Genomic DNA, 15,791 nt, shown 5'->3' with positions numbered 1-15,791 from the left:
CAGAGCATGGTGTTGTCTGGGAGGAGCTGGGGGCCATTTTACAGATGGAGAAACTGAGGCCCTGAGGAAGGAAGAGCTTTGCCTGGGCTCCAGGTGGAGCTGAGACTAGAAGCTGGGGTTCTGGGCCTACTAGTCTGGAGGACCCGTGTATGTATGTGTGTGGGGGCTGCGCCTCCTCTGTCCCTCCCCTGTCTTGAGTCTGCAGCTTAGGGGGATGCATTTAGGACCGTGACTACATGGAGGGGTCCTGGGGCAGGCGTGGGGGTGCTGAGCTGTGTCACAGCATCAGGGACACCCCACTGCTGTGAGCTGATGCTGGAGGGCAGAGGCAGTGAGAGAGAAGGCCAGGGGGCGAGGGTGCTGGGTGGGGGCGTGATCTAGGCCTATCCCTGGAAGAGGGAGCCTCATGTAGGTGTGTGCGTGCATGAGTGTGTGTGAGCGTGGTAGGTGTGGCGGCAGGGCAGTGTCACGCACGCACTCTGGAGGGTTTGTCCCTGCTGACCGGAGTGTGTCAGTGCAGGCTGCCTCGGGGCAGTTGTGCACTGCAGGCTGAGGGCTGAGTGTGGAGGGCGGGGCCTCTGCAGGTGAGTCTGGAGTGAGAGGGTGGGCAGGGTGTGTGGGGGTCCCGGGGCGGGTGTGGAGGCGGCGTGGGAGTGAGCGGCAGCCGCCCGCCGGCTGTCAGCTCTTGTCTCTGTGCCGTGCCCCAGCCGTGCCCACAGTACTGGCCCCAGCCGGGCCGGCAGCAGTACGGCCTCATGGAGGTGGAGTTCGTGTCGGGCTCGGCGGATGAAGACCTGGTGGCCCGCGTCTTCCGGGTGCAGAACGTCTCTCGGGTGAGCGACCTGGGAGCCCCAGGGTGAGATCCCGGGTGGTGGCTGGGGCGGCCTTTAAGGACCCTCGGGAGGTCACCCCGGTGCTCACGTCGCCCTGGCCGGCCTCCCGCGCCCCAGCTGCAGGAGGGGCACCTGCTGGTGCGGCACTTCCAGTTCCTGCGCTGGTCCGCGTACCGGGACACGCCTGACTCCAAGAAGGCCTTCCTGCACCTGCTGGCCGAGGTGGACAAGTGGCAGGCGGAGAGCGGGGACGGGCGCACCGTCGTGCACTGCCTGTGAGTGCCGGCCCGCCGCGGGGCGGCCGGGGGTCAGGAGCCATGGGCCGGGGCCAGAGGTCCAGGGTGACGGAGGGTCTCAGGGCTGCCAGCAAAGCCCCTGGGCTCCCGGGTGGCCGTGGCCTGGGCTCTGCCCACCCACGCAGGGCTGGCCCCGCCTTCCCTGGAGGAACCCACTCAGTTCCAGGGTGTAGACTCAACCCTGAACAGCTGCCCGGTAGCCTCTGTGTGATGTTTGCCTTTGCCAGTTTAGAGTCCTGTCAGAACTGTTCACCCCACGGTATAGTGCACAAGTTTTAAGCCAATAGAATTCCCCTCTTTGTTCATGCATACACTCGTGCAGCTTTTTTCATTCATCCACTCATTCATTCATTCACGTGCCTCATTCACAAATTCAGTTATTCACTCACATCTGGGTGCAGTCACTCCTTTGCCCCCCACTTTTTCATGACCCTTCCATGACCCTTCCATGCCAGGCTGGGCACACTGGGTGCAAGGACAGGGAGCTGAGTCAGGCAGGGCTCTAGTGGGAGAGACCCTTCGAGAAGCGGGCTGAGGGCCCAGTCTGCCCCCCATCTCCCACGAAGCACCCCACACCCGGGAGTCCAGGAACAGAGGAGGGAGAGGGGTGGGGGTGGGAGGGTCTCTGTGTGTGGGAGGCTTGACTGGAGTGTGTGTGTGTTTGTGCCTCGTGTCTGTGTTGCTGGGGGAGACTGGTGCTCTCAGTGTTCCTTTTCCACCCTGCTCTCCGGGTTTTGCTTGCTGCTCTGCTGCCCTTCTCCGTGGCTGTCTGTGTGCCAGTGTCTTTCTCTTGGAGTGTGTCTAGCCTGTTTCTCTCTGGCATCTGCTGTTTCTCCTGGAGGCTCTGTCTTCCTAGATGCCTTCAGGCTTCGGATGCCAGTCTTAGCCTCTGACTCTGCCCCCTTAACCTTATCCTGCTGCTCGCCTCTGGGCTCCTTGACCCCTCCCTTCTGGGTTCCCCGGCCCCGCCCCTCGGCTCTGGGGTCCCTAACCCTGGCCCTGCCCTTCGCTTCTGAGTTCGCCCCGGCCCCAGGGCCGCCCCGAACTTTTTGTGTCTCATTCAGAAACGGCGGCGGCCGCAGCGGTACCTTCTGCGCCTGCGCCACGGTCCTGGAGATGATCCGCTGCCACAGCCTGGTGGATGTTTTCTTTGCTGCCAAAACGCTTAGGAACTATAAGCCCAATATGGTGGAGACCCTGGTAAGGGCCGTGTCCCCCGTGCCCAGCTACTTGTAACTTCCTGGTCCATAGCCTGCCAGGCCCCTCAGCACCCGCTCTCCCATATCTGCTCCCCACATTGGGCCTTGGGTTCTAGTCCTGTGGTGCCAAAACGTTACCCCCATTTTCCCCTTCTTCCAAAGATGGGCCAGGGCTCCTGCTTGCCCTCTCTCCCCCAGAACTAGAGAGGGGCCAGGCTCGTGATTCCTGCTCTCCCTCTCCCCAGGATCAGTACCACTTTTGCTATGATGTGGCCCTGGAGTACCTGGAGGGGCTGGAGTCAAGATAGCGGGGGCCCCTGGCCTGGGGCACCCACTGCGCACTCAGGGCCAGGCCCACCATCCCGGACTGATGAGGAAGACCTGTGCCCCCCACTCTCCTCAACCACAGCCCCCACAGGGGAAGCACTTGAGTGGACGCTGGGCCATCTTGGTGCCCCTTCTGCTGTGGGCAGGGCCTTTCGACGCGTCCCATGGGCAGGCTGTGGGCCAGGGAGGAGCTTAGCAAGACTGCAGCCCAGCCCACTTCCACACGGTCCTGCTGCCTGTGCTGAGAGGCCTGGCACTGCCTGGCAGAGTGACGGGGGCGCAGAACTGCCAGCTCCTGGGGACCCAGGCCCAAGCCCCTTGACTGTTTCCCAGCCTTTGGCAGACATGAGTGAGGCCCTGCCGAGCGTGTGCCAGACCACGGTTTCCCCCAGCTTGCCTGGACATGGGCCGAGAGTGCACTGGGGCTCCGCATCTGGCATCCTATCTGGCCCAGTCCGTGAGGGTCCTGGGGAGACAGGGCTCTGCCCTGAGTGGGCACAGCAGGCTGAGCCTCCCCTGGGGGAACTGCAGCCCCCTCCACCCACTGCCCCCTGCAGCCCCGGGGATATTCTGCTCATGATCCCTCTCACTTCTGCTTCCCTGACGTGTGCTCTGAGCTTCCCCAAACCAGGATCTGCCCATCCCTACCCTGCCCTCGCGGGGCCCCTTCCCTGCCTGACCCAGCATCTGCAGAATGAAGTCACCTCAGCCCCTCTGCCTATAACTTCCAGGCCTCACTGGCTGGTCCTGCTCAGCCTGGACCAGTGACAATCTGCAGGGCTGAATGACCGCTGCTGGGGTTGAGGTCCCTCTGCTCCTGGTCAGGCTGCCCACTGGGGAGGGGGGCGCTGCTAGGTCAGGGGTGCCCACAACCATAGAGTTCAGAGGAAGAAGGTATATTTTATGACGGAGGATCAATGCTCTTTTTGTTTATTGTGTTACTTTTTGATGGGGGGTGGGACGTTCTCTTTAAAATGGGGCAGGCCACACCCCCATTCCGTGCCTCAATTTCCCCATCTGTAAACTGTAGATATGACTACTGACCTACCTCGCAGGGGGCTGTGGGGAGGCATAAGCTGATGTTTGTAAAATGCTTTGTAAATAAACGTGCTCTCTGAATGCCACAGAGCGGCCTGTGTGTGTCTGACCCGCCTGACTGGGGCCTGCTCTCCTGCCCCCAGCCTCCTAGTGCAGTGGAGGGGCCCTGGACTGGGAGTCAGAGGCCTGAGTGCTGATCTGACCTTGGTTTTTTCACTCATAAAATGTTAGGAGTGTGGACCAGAACATCGCTCAGGGTCTTTCCACTTGCAGAGGTGGTTCCAAGTGTCCCCGGCTATTGCTGCCTCCACCCAGGCCTCTGAGTTAGTTCCTCTGGCAGTGGGCTCCATCCTGAGACCCCCAAGGGCTACAGATCTGCCTTTCACCTGCTGGGGCCTGGATCCAGGTTAAGCTCTTTGGGGGGCAGCATGGGAGGCTCAGGCTTTAGTGTCAGGCAGATGGACCCCACGAGGTGCGACACCCTGGGCGAGTCAGCTACCCTCTCTGGGCCTCGGTTTCCCGTCTGTAAAATGGGGATGATCCTGTTGGGATCAGATGAGATAGTGATGAAGGGCCTTGTGTGGTGCCAGGCGTGCAGAGAGGGCTCAGTTTAAAACAGCGGAGATGGGACAGAGGAGACATCCTCTTCTGGCGATGATCGTCCAGCGGCCGAGCCCAGCCCATTCGCAGTCCCAGGCTTCCTCAGGGGGTGGAGGGGGAGGAGGAAAGAGACCTGAGTTACTCCTGGCTCTGTCACAAACTTGCTGTATGACCTTGGGCAAGACACTTCCTGTTTCTTCTTCATATGAAAACTGGCTCTATGATGCACTAATTCAATTCACATGGTAGCTGACGCTCTGTGCCTCAGTTTCTCCATTGGTTAAAGGATATGACCGGTTCTGACAACCTCATAATTCAATGTCCTTTAATCTAATTTAATAAAAAATTAAAGATTTATTAGTTATGATCCCACTTAGGGCACAAACTGACCCCCTCACCCATTCTCAGCTGACCTCTAACCTTACCTGATGGGTCACACATGTATGTCACAGATACCGGCCAAGCAATAGAATGTGACTTGCTTTGACCAATAGAATGTGGCAGAAGTGACGTCAAGTGAGTTCTGGATCCTTGACCTCAGGGGCATCGTGGCTTTTGCTTTTCCCTCTTGGAACTCTGCCATGTACAGAAGCCTGTCTAGCCTACTGGAATACTTGAGGGCACGTGGAGGGCATCCCATGAACAGCAAATATCAACTGCGAGGCTTGTGAATGAGGCCATCTTGGGCCTTCCAGCCTGGCTGACCTGTCAGGTGAGTGTAGCTGCATGATGAAGCTTAGCAGAAACTGCCCAACCAACCCCAAGAACTGGAAGAGATAATAACTTGTTCTTTCCTTTAAGCCATTATGTTTTGGGATCATTTGTTACGCAGCAAAAGCTAACTGATACATATGTATTCTGGGTGGTATGGATGCAGCTTTACTCTGCCCCATCAGGTATTGAGCTCCTCAAGGGCAGGAAGTATTTCTGTGTTCATCTGATTGTTTCCATTGCCTGGCAAAGGGCTCGTCTTGGAGCTGGTGCTTGAGAAATGCTGGCACGAGAGAGTGAGAGAGGGAGGGAGTGTGGTTGTGCCTGTCTGTCTGACCAGTGGCCTTACATGGCCTTTCAGAGGAGCAGGGAAGGTCAGTGTATATCAGGAGGAGGGTCAGCTCCAGAATCAACAAGCCAAGGTCCCACTCCCAGCTCCACATCCCACCAGCTGGTGACCTTGCTCAAGTCCAGGAACCACCTGTTTCCTAATCTAGAAAATCAACACAACAATACCTACTTGCAGAATTGGCTGTGGAGTCTAGAGATAAAATGTTTAAAAAGAACTAGCGTAGTTCCTGGTGACATAACTGGCCCTCAGTAAATGTCATCTCACATCATACTGAAGTCCCTGGATAATAAAGATGGTCACCACTACCTTTCGTCTGGCACCTGCACCCTTTTTCTCTTACTTAATCCACACAATGGCTCCTCAAAGTGGGGACAACCACCCTTCATCTCAGAGATGAGGAGATGGAGCTCAGAGAGGCAGTTCACTCACCCGAGGTCACAGCCATCGTATGGCAGAGCAGGGACTTGAACTTGAACTACGTTTAGGCTGACTCCAGAGCCTGGGCCTTTAACTGCCTGCTCCATGGCTGCTCTGGGTGACTCTGAAAGCCAGAGGGTCCCTTGATGTAGCACCAAATGGGTAATCTGTGGCCTGGGCGCTGATTTCCAAATGCTGTGAAATGTGTCAGAGTGGTGGCCTTGGAGAAGGCGGCCTGGAGCGCAAGATGATGAGTGGTCCAGCCTGGCTCTGCCCAGGGCCGCGGAGCGAGCAGGTGTGGGGTGGAAGCCCCCACCCACCCGACTCCAGCAAATAGGATTTCTACAAGCGCAGACGGGCTGGCTGCCTGGTGCTGCCAGGAGCTAAATGTGCTTCTTTGTGTCATAACAAATCCGGGCGTAGGAGCCGGCCAAGGCAATGATTACTTCTCACGACCTCTGCCGGCCCCCGATTAGGACATGTGATATATCCTGGGCACCCAGGAGATGGAGCCATGACTTTGATGGATGCTAAGGCCGTTTGCAAGGCCCTAATTGAGAGCAGGGTCTGGCTGCTCCCTGTCACTGGGCCCCGCTGATCTCCCCCAGCTGACCTCTGATGGGCGGCAGCTTAATAGAGCCCCCTGATTGAGGGCAGTGCAGAAATAATGGTGTCGTTGCCTAGGCAGAACCTACCTTGTGATGTGGTGGCGCGAGCAGGGACTCTGGTGTCCGAGGCCCTCGGTCTGAGTGCCTCCTCCTCACAGGGGCACCGAGGCCGGTCTCGACCCTCAGTGAACCTCAGGTGCCTCATCCGAGAAATGGGAGAAGAAAAGCCACAGGCCGTGGTGCTCTCAGGGCAGTGGGAGTCTGGGTTGTATTGATGGGATTGGAAGGACCTATGGTTTCAGCAGGCTCAGGCCAAGCCACGTCCTGCGGGGGTGGAGGACGGGGCTTCGGAAGTGGTGTGTAAGAGCACGGCTTCATTCGGCTCTGACTATGCTAAGTGCTCTGCGTGGATCGTCACATGTCGGCCTCCAGTGAAGCCTGTGAGGTAGGCACTATTTTCATCCCCATGTTACAGACGAGGAGATCGAGGCTCAGGGAGCTTAAATGACTTGCCCCAGTTGCCCAAGGTCACAGAGCCACCAAGTGTCACACAAATGGCAGAGGCCAGAGTGATTGTTTGAAGAAAATAAGCCAGATCATGTCACCCGCCTGCTCAGACCCTCCAGCGACTTCTTATTGCTCTGTGAGTAGAAGCTGAGCCCCTGGCCGGGCCCTCCAAGGCCCCGCCTGACGTGGCCTGTGCCCTCTCTGCCCGTGTCCCTCCTGCTCGCTCCTTCGCTCGCTCTGGCCTCTTTTCTCCACATCACTCTGCGCTCTTTGACTGGACGCCCTTCACCAGTCTCTGCATGACTGGTCCTTCAGCTCAGATGACCCCTCCTTGAAAGGCCCTCCCTGAATGCCCTGAGGTGGCCCCTGCCCCACTGTCCTTGTCACTCTTAGTGGGTGATTGGTTTCTTTATTCATTGGTTGGTTTTCTACTGCCTCTGCCACCAGACTGTGAGAGAGCCCAAGCCGTGTGGATCCAGTCCCCCAGTGCCCCCTGCCCTGAGCACCAGACACTCAATGAATATTTGTTGAATGAATGAAAAGTGCAGATCCAGGGCGCAAACTGTCTGTCTGCCTCCAAAGCCCGTACTCTCAAGCACATTATTTTTAGTCTTCCAGATGGTCAAGTGGCTGAACGCCACGAGGCCGGGTTCCAATGCTGGCTCAGCCACCACCATGCTGTGTTGCCTTGAGCAAACATCTGCCCTCTCTGGCGCTCTCTCTCCTGATCTGTCCAGGAAAGAAGTGGGACTAGTTGCCCTCTAGAAGCCCATTCCAAGTAGGGCACCATGAAATCAACATCAGTGACAATGGAGCTGATGTGACTCAGTGGTGCCAGGCCACTGGCTTAGTTAAGCATATGCTTTTCTGAGTCCGGTGAAACCTTGGGTGTAGTTTGGGCTTTGGTCCGATGGGCCTGGGGACCTACCCTGGCAGGTCCCTGCATTATACTTAATGTAGACATTGTCCCTAGTCTTCCCAGAGATCCCAAGAGGTAGATATTACCAGAACTATTTGATATATGAGGAAGGAGGCTCAGAGAAGTGAGGCAAATTGCTTACGGTCACATAGCTAGAAAAGAACCAGACAAGATTAGAACTCATGTCACTTAACTCCCAAGCTTTTGCTCCTGTCATCATCACAGAAATGCTGGCAAATCGGAACCTGAGCCATGTCAACTGCTTGCAATTTCTCTTGTCCATGAATCATCTGTTCTCTCAACACTCGCTCAAGCCTGGCTCAGCCACAGGCGGCTTAGCTGAGGCCCACAACCAAGCAGCCCCCCAGACTGCGTGCTTGGCACCCAGTGGGCCTGCAGAAAATGCTGCTGAAGAATTGCTTGAGAGTCTGTTGAATCTGCAGATGGTGGGGCGGCCTGAGTCAGCAGGAGCCGAGGAGCTGAGAAAGCCTCTTTCAGAAAAATGAAATGCCTCTCAGCTCACTTCCTACTTACTCCCAGGGGTGAGAAGAGGGAACCTGTCCAGGAATTTTATTTTCTGTTCACTTGAAAGCTGAACAATGTGGCTTTCTTGAGCTGTGTTTATTTGTGTGATTGCCTTCTCTTTTTGAAGAGAACCGGGCACAGAGTTCTCTCCCCAGGGCTCCAGCCCAGGCCTGCCCCGCCACCCTTAAGGCAACAAACTCTTGCTTCTCTTTTCCTAACAAACCCTTTGCTCCCCTTCATGTCTGCCTCTCCCCCCATGCCAGTTGTCGATTTATTGTCTCTGAGCTCCAAATACACCCTTCTTTGCCCTGCTTTGTGATCCTGGAGCTGGACCCTGTGAACAGTTCTCCTGTCAGCTGGAGCAATGTTAGCCTTTGTCAGTAGAGGGCGCTAGAGGGACACTGTAAGGTGATAGCAAGAAGGCACTTCCCTTCCAGGTTCTCTTCCTACTTCCATCTTTTTTTTTTTTTTTTTTTTAACTCAGCACAGGAGCCAAGACCTCAGTGGCCCTGTGGACCAGCTCCAGATGTGACCTGGGGCCTCACTCTCCAGAGGGCCACTTCTGCAGATCAGAGCGAGCCCACACTCCCTGGCAAGTTTCTCAGCCACTCGAGGCTGTGTGTTCTTGCTGTCGGTGCTCCCGCAGTGAAGAGCTCTGAGCCTCAGTCTTGGGGGAGGAACTTCTCCGTCCTTAGTTCCTTCATTATTCCCTCTCCCTCGGCCTAGACATACTAGTTGGTTCTTTGAGAACACTTTTTCTTCTGAGTGCTTCTTTCTTGCTGCTTCTGGTCCCTTAGAGTCCTGTTTTCCCCCTGTTAGTCATTAACTACCCTTTGCTAGTTAACAATTCTTCACATTAAAATTTCCGTGTTCAAATCATGGGTTATGAACTCTGTCTCCTGACTGACTCCTAATCTATATAGAATAGGGAGCAGGGTGGTCCCAGGAGACAGACCCTCACAGGTGGGATTTTGGTTGGTTTTGTTGTGCCCTTGGGCTTGAGCACAGTGCTGAGCTCCCTGCCAATGAAACATGGGGCGCCAGTAGTCCACAGCATAGTGGCCTTGTAATTATGCTGTCACCTGTGACGGATTTTGATGGAATTCCAACTGAAGCAAGTGTCTTGGGTGCCCAAGTGACTATTGCACTCAACCATCACATCAGCGATTATGTCTGTAAGGACTGTGGTGTGGCATGGATTCTGGAATGCACTGGAGGACTTCCTAGAAAGAAAATGATAAGTTCAGGTCATTTAATTCTCAGCTCAAATCATGGTTTGAGAACCACAGAATTTCCATGGCATCTCTCAAAGAATCTCTTATTTCCTGTAGCCACAGGGCTAATATTGCTGAAAATAAAACATAAAATTTAATTGTATGGGTCACAGAATTTAAACATCAGTTAAATTTACAGCATTGCCAAGTTTCTCACGTGAGAGTTTGGGTATAAATTAGGAAAGAATGGGATCCTGAAACTTGAACTAGAGACATCTGGCTGGACTCTGAGCCTCCCTTTACTGACAGAAAGAACTTGCCCTCTTGTATCTGAGGAGACTGGCTTTCCTTTGTTTGAAAACCCTGTGATAACCTTACATGGGTCAGATGTCTTGAAAGGGGATGACCATTCTCAAAACATGCCACGAGCACCCTTTGTTGCCATTGGATCCTTAACGAGGGTCAAATCTCAGCATGCTCCAAGGGGTCAGGTACACACTGTGATCCAGGAGGAGTACTTTACACAATAGAAGAATGGCAAGACTTCTGCTAGTGGAAAGATTTAACATAGTCCTGGGGAATATATATGGGGGTTGATTCTAAGAGTGGAAGATAATACTAAATCATTCTGAATTCATGGATGCGGATTTGGGATTTAATGTGTTAGCTTGTGCAGCTGAAGGTGGCTCTATCTGTTTCCTTGGCTCTATCAGTTGGTTGGTTGACTGAAACTTGGACTTGCAGGTGGCTTACATTGAATGAGTGGAGATGCCAGATCTTCTGTAGAATGACGTGGAAGAGGGAATCCAAAGGATTAAGGGTATAGGATGTTGGAGTAGTTTTATCATGTATGACCTGCACAGCCACTCCCAAACTGTGTTCCGTGAAAATTCCCAGAAGACACGTTCCTAAATAAGGCTTTGAAAAATATATTAGTGAGGTGAGAACCCACATCTTAAGACACTCTGTGGATATTCACCTTTGTAGGCCAGGTATCACCATGGAGTATTCTGTCATTCAGATGGGCTCCCTGGTTTCATGGGGATGATAGGACCCTGGAGTGGTAGACGCTAAGTGGCAATGCTTAATAGCCAAAGACAAGGTGAGTGCATTTACCATACAAGGGAGCAGGGGTGTACCAGTAATCAGAATGCCTTGGCCAATAGGGATCTTTGGTAGTGACTAATTGACCAGTGTGTCCCTAGGAAGGAAAGAGATAGACAGCTTACTAGAGTATTGCTTGATCCATATAACAGAAAAACAAACTAATCTCTGGGATTAGTGGCCAAAACCTGAGTTGAATCACCACATTGGAGAGTTGTGGCCTCTTGTTAGTTTCCAGACAATTCACACATCAGAGCCCCCTGATTGAAGAGGAGGCCAGGCCCCTTGAAGAAAGTTCCTACAGCAGTGCTGTAAGTATGTACCATAAGTCTTCCTCCAAGGCTTCACTGAAGAGACTTGTGGCCATTTACTAGAGCGACTGCACTTGGAAAAAGAAGGTACCCAGACCTTTAGAGATTACTAGACACTGATCTGAATTTATGATAATTCCTGGGGATGCAAAATGCCACTGTGGCCCACCAGTCAAAGTGATGACTTAGATAGTCAGGTGATAGATACTTAGCCCAAGTATGTCCGTTGGTCATTTCCCCAATTCCTGACTGTGCAATTGAAGTAGACATACTTGGCAGCTGGAAGAATCCCCGCTTTGGGTCTCTGACTCATGAAGCGAGCAATTAAGGAGGAAGGGCTAAGTGGAAGTTCCTGGAACTTCCTCTCTCTACCATGATAGTAAACTGGAAGAACTTCTCCATCCCTGGGGGAATTTCGAGACTGATGAAGGCTGGACTATACAGAGGTGGTGATTCCTGTCCCATCCCCTTTTAGCTTGCCTGTTTGGCCTGTGCAGAGGTTGGATGGGTTTTGGAGAATGACTAGATTACTGTACGCTTCATTGGATGGTGACCCCAATTGCAGCTACTGTCCCAGATATAGTATCTTTACTGGGGCAACTCAGTATAGCACTTGGTATGTAGCCACTGACCTGGCTACTGCCTTTTTCTCTGTACCAATTTGTGAGGACCACCAAAAATTGCTTTTATCTGGAAAGGCCAATAGTATACCTTCACAGTCTTATCTCAGAGCTGAGTCAATTCTCTTGCTTTCTGCCATTATATCGTCTACAGATAACATGATCATCTTGATATTCTACAAAGCATCACACTGTTGCACTACGTGGATGACAAGATGATTGCATCTGACAAATAGGAATTACAATGTATGTGTACGTACAAGAGGGTGGGAAATAAATCCCACAAAATTTTAGAGATCTGCTATCTCAGTGAAGTTTCTGAGGATTCACTGGTATGGAACATGTTGAGATATGTCCTTCAAGGTGAAAGTCAAGTTGCTGCACCTTACACTACCTGCCACGAGAAAAGAGGCACTGCATTTGGTAGGCTTTTAGATTTTGGAGGAAACATACAGCACATTTGTGCATTCTACTTTGACCCACTGACAAAATCCCCATAAGAATTCCAGTTTTGAGTGGGGACCATAGTAAAAGAAGGTTCTGCGGCAAGTAAAGGCTTCAGTACTAGTCCTTCTACCACTTGATCCTTATAATCCAGTAGATCAAATGATTCTCAAAGGTTTCATAGCAAATAGGGATGCTGTACAGAGTCTCAGGCAAGCCCCAAAAGGGAGACCATAGTGAAGACCTCTAGGATTTCAGAGTAAATCTATTCCTTCTTATGCAGATAATACTTTTTCTTCTGAGAAAGAGCTTTCAGTTTACTACTGGACTGTGGTAGGGACTGGATGCCTAACTATGGAACGTCAGGTGACCATGTGGCCTGAGATTCCCATTTAGGCTTCCCTTGACACAACTAGCCATAAATCTAGCTTTGTGCAGCAGCAATCTGTCATCGGATGGGAGTGGCATAAAAGAGACCACACTTGGGCAAGTCTGGAAGGTATGAGTATGTTATATGAGTCAGTGATTCAGACTCCTGCTGCATTGCCTCCTCTTCCTCAAATCATGCCTACGGCTTCATGGGGAGTTCCTCAAGACCAGTTGACTGAGAATACAAACTCAAGCCTGGTTTACAGATGGGGCTGCATGATACCCTAGTACCACCCAAAAGAGAAGACTGTAGCGTTACACTTGACCATCACATCAGTGATGTGACGTCACTGGTTAGGAGTGACCCTGAAGGACAGTGGTGAAGGACAATCTTTTCAGTGGGTAGAACTTTAAGCAGTATATTTGCTTGTCTATTTTGGAATTAGAGATGGCCAGAAGTATGGATCTACACTCATTCATGAGAGGTTGTTAATGGTGTGGTTTGGCTGGATGGTCAGGGACTTGAAAGGAACAGGATTGGAAGATGGATGACGAGGAATTCTGGGGAAGAGGTATGTGGAGGGACTCTTCAGAACGGGCGTAGACTGTTAAGATGTGTGTCCCATGTGAATGCTCACTAAAGGGAATCACTGCACTGGAGGCTTTCAATAATCAGCTGAACAGCATGGCATGCTTTGTGGATATCAGTCTCTTTACCTAGCTATCCCTTGCTTGTCCAATGGGCCCATGAATAAGGTGGCCACAATGACAGGGATGGAGGATATACATGGGCTCAAAACATGAACTTCCCCTTACAAAGGGCTGCCTTGGATGTTGCCACTGCTGGGTGCTCAATCTTCCAACAGAAAAGACCAACATGAGCCCACAATACGGCACCATTCCTGGATGAACAAGCCATCTCCCTGGTGGTAGGTTGATTTCATTGTACCTCTTCCATCATGTAGGGGGCAGAGATTCTTCCTTTCTGGAATAGAATCATCTTCTGGATATGCATGTGCTGTCCCTGACTGTAATGCTTTTGTCCACACCACCATCCATGATTTACAGAATGACTCATCCACCATAATGGTATTCTACCTAGAATTGACTCTTCTCAAGGAACTCATTTAATAACAAAGAAGTGCAGCAGTGGGCTCATTTTCGTGGAGTTAATTGGTCTTACCATATAACTCACCACCTGGAATTGGATGGCTTAGTTGAAAGGTGGAATGGCTTATTGAAGACTCAAGTATGGTGCCAGTTGGCAGACAAATCCTGAAAGGATGCAATAGATGCTTTGAAATAGACACCGTTGTGTAGTGCTGCCTCTCTCACTATTGGAATACCTGGGTCCATTAATCAAGGTGTGAAAATGGGAGTGGTTCTGTGTCAGTCAAAGTCCAATCAGGAGACAGAAACCACATCAAATTAACTAAACTGGAATAAAAGAGAACTCTAAAGAATACCACTAAGATTGGAGGAGAGTATGCAAGGAATAAAATTTGGAAGGGAGAGAGGTTCCTCTTCATGCCTGGGAGCATTAGAGATGGTGTAGTTGCAGCCCATTGGATGGTGGAAGAGTTCACTGGGTTGTCCAGGCCAGAGAAGGTCTAATGGTGGGCCAAGGTTAGTGGGCAGAGAACTGCCTGCTGGGGTGCTGATGAAATTCAGAAGCTGCCTGTGGGGGCTGCTGTTGAACTTGCTGGGAAGCCAGCTGGAGCACTGGCTGCTGAGAAGTTTCCCACAGAGTTGGGGGGTAGGGAATAGGGAGCCATCATTGGGAAGATGCTCGGAAGTGAGCTGGGGCTCCCTCCAATCTTGCCTTTGGAAAGCCAGATGTGGGGGTGCTGCTGATATCACTAGGGGTGTGCTCCACCGAGAGCCTTGCGCACTGCCTAGTGCTGTAGGAGCAAGAAGAAAAGTACACTGGAATCAGATAGAGTGTCCAGTGTCCTGACAGTGCCAACCATTGACAAAGGTTAACATCAAGCTTGCAAGGGAAAAATGTTGTAGGACCACAGCAGGTCCTGGAGGGTGGATTTGGAGCTGAGAAGCAACAAATGACAACTGGCACAGGCTTCTCTCACTATCCTTCTTAATCACCCACTTGCAGAATATTTGCTTCTTGTCTTAGCAGATTTGAACTGTGCTGGCTTGGAGATCTTCGTTCCCCAGGGGGACGTACCACAGGACACAACAATGGTTCCAGTGAATGGAAGGATGAGACTGCCTGCCCTCCAGCCACTTGAGGTCCTTGTGTCACTAACAAACACTGAAGCTGAAAAAAAGTTACTCTACTGGATGGAGTAACTGATCCTGATTACCAAGGGGAAATTGGACTGCTGCCACACAAAGAGGGCATGGAGGACTATGTCTGGAACTCAGGGGATTTTCTGGGGTGCCTCTTAGTGCTTCCGTGTCCAATTATAAAGGTTAATGGAAAACTTCAGCAACCCCCAAAAGCAGGATAATTGAGGACTCATACCATTCAGGAATGAAGTTTTGGCTCACTCTTCCTGGTAAAAAACCCCAACTAGCTGAGGTTCTGGTTGAGGGTGGGGGAAATGTGGAATGCGTAGTGGAAGAAGGAAGCCACAGACATAAATTATGGCTTTGTGACAAATTACAGAAATGAGGACTAGAGTCACCTTGTTTGTTTATAAATTTATATCTATATGTAATTTTCTTCTCTCTCTTGCTTTCAGTCATTATTTATATACAAGCTATTAGAGGTTAACTTTACGATTTAGTCTCTAGGAAACAGAACAGTCAGTGTGAGTGTCCTGAATTTGAGAAGTCATTCATATAGTCAGTGGTGGATACAGTGACATCTGAACTGTGTATCTCCTCAGTTTGAGGCAAGTGTGAGAACTTTATTTGTACAAAGGATAACTGTGTCTTAGGTGGAAACAGTTGCCGTGTTGAGAATGGAAGTTCAAAAGTGTGTGGAAGGTGGATGTGGAAACTGATTAGGCAAAGGCAAGGACTGTGGCAGTTATCAATTTATTGTCTCTCAGTGCCAAGTCCACCCTTCTTTGCCCTGCTTTGTGATACTGGAGCTGGACCCTGTAAACATTTCTTTGCCTGCTGCTGCAATGTTAATATCTGTCAATAGAGGGCACTGGATGGATACTGCAAGGTGCTAGTCTTGGAAGGCACTTTTCTGGTGTTGGACCTCCTTCTGTTTTCTTTTATTCAGTGTGGGAACTGCCCAGTGGCCCTCACCTCAGCAGCCATCAGGCACCAGCCCCACTGCTCTCTCAGCCTATGCTCTCCTCACCTCACAGCCACTTTTACAGACCAGCATCAGCCACACCCTCACTGCTAGCGGTAGTAAATTTCCCCTACATTTGCAATTCCTGCATTCTTTAGAGTCCTCTTTTACTGTGTTTAGTGG

General features: G+C 51.6%; 1 protein-coding gene across 2 annotated transcripts in view; it reads left to right on the top strand.

Annotated features, from left to right (window-relative positions):
- The window catches only part of PTPRU (protein tyrosine phosphatase receptor type U), a 79,434-nt gene extending 75,655 nt beyond the window's left edge, over positions 1–3,779 (top strand). For both annotated transcript variants that reach the window (XM_087446412.1, XM_014784071.2), the window contains 4 exons: positions 708–833; positions 951–1,108; positions 2,194–2,329; positions 2,574–3,779. In XM_087446412.1, the coding sequence (XP_087302538.1) occupies positions 708–833; positions 951–1,108; positions 2,194–2,329; positions 2,574–2,636 (483 nt within the window). In that variant the 3' untranslated portion in view covers positions 2,637–3,779. The remainder of the gene's footprint in view (positions 1–707; positions 834–950; positions 1,109–2,193; positions 2,330–2,573) is intronic.
- The last annotated feature ends 12,012 nt before the right edge of the window (positions 3,780–15,791 follow it).

Source organism: Ceratotherium simum, chromosome 22 (assembly GCF_057802395.1).
Source record: "Ceratotherium simum simum isolate JZ-2026a chromosome 22, ASM5780239v1, whole genome shotgun sequence".
Lineage (NCBI taxonomy): Eukaryota > Metazoa > Chordata > Mammalia > Perissodactyla > Rhinocerotidae > Ceratotherium > Ceratotherium simum.
The sequence above is the reverse complement of the archived record's forward strand: the minus strand, read 5'-3'. Positions and strand labels throughout refer to the sequence as shown.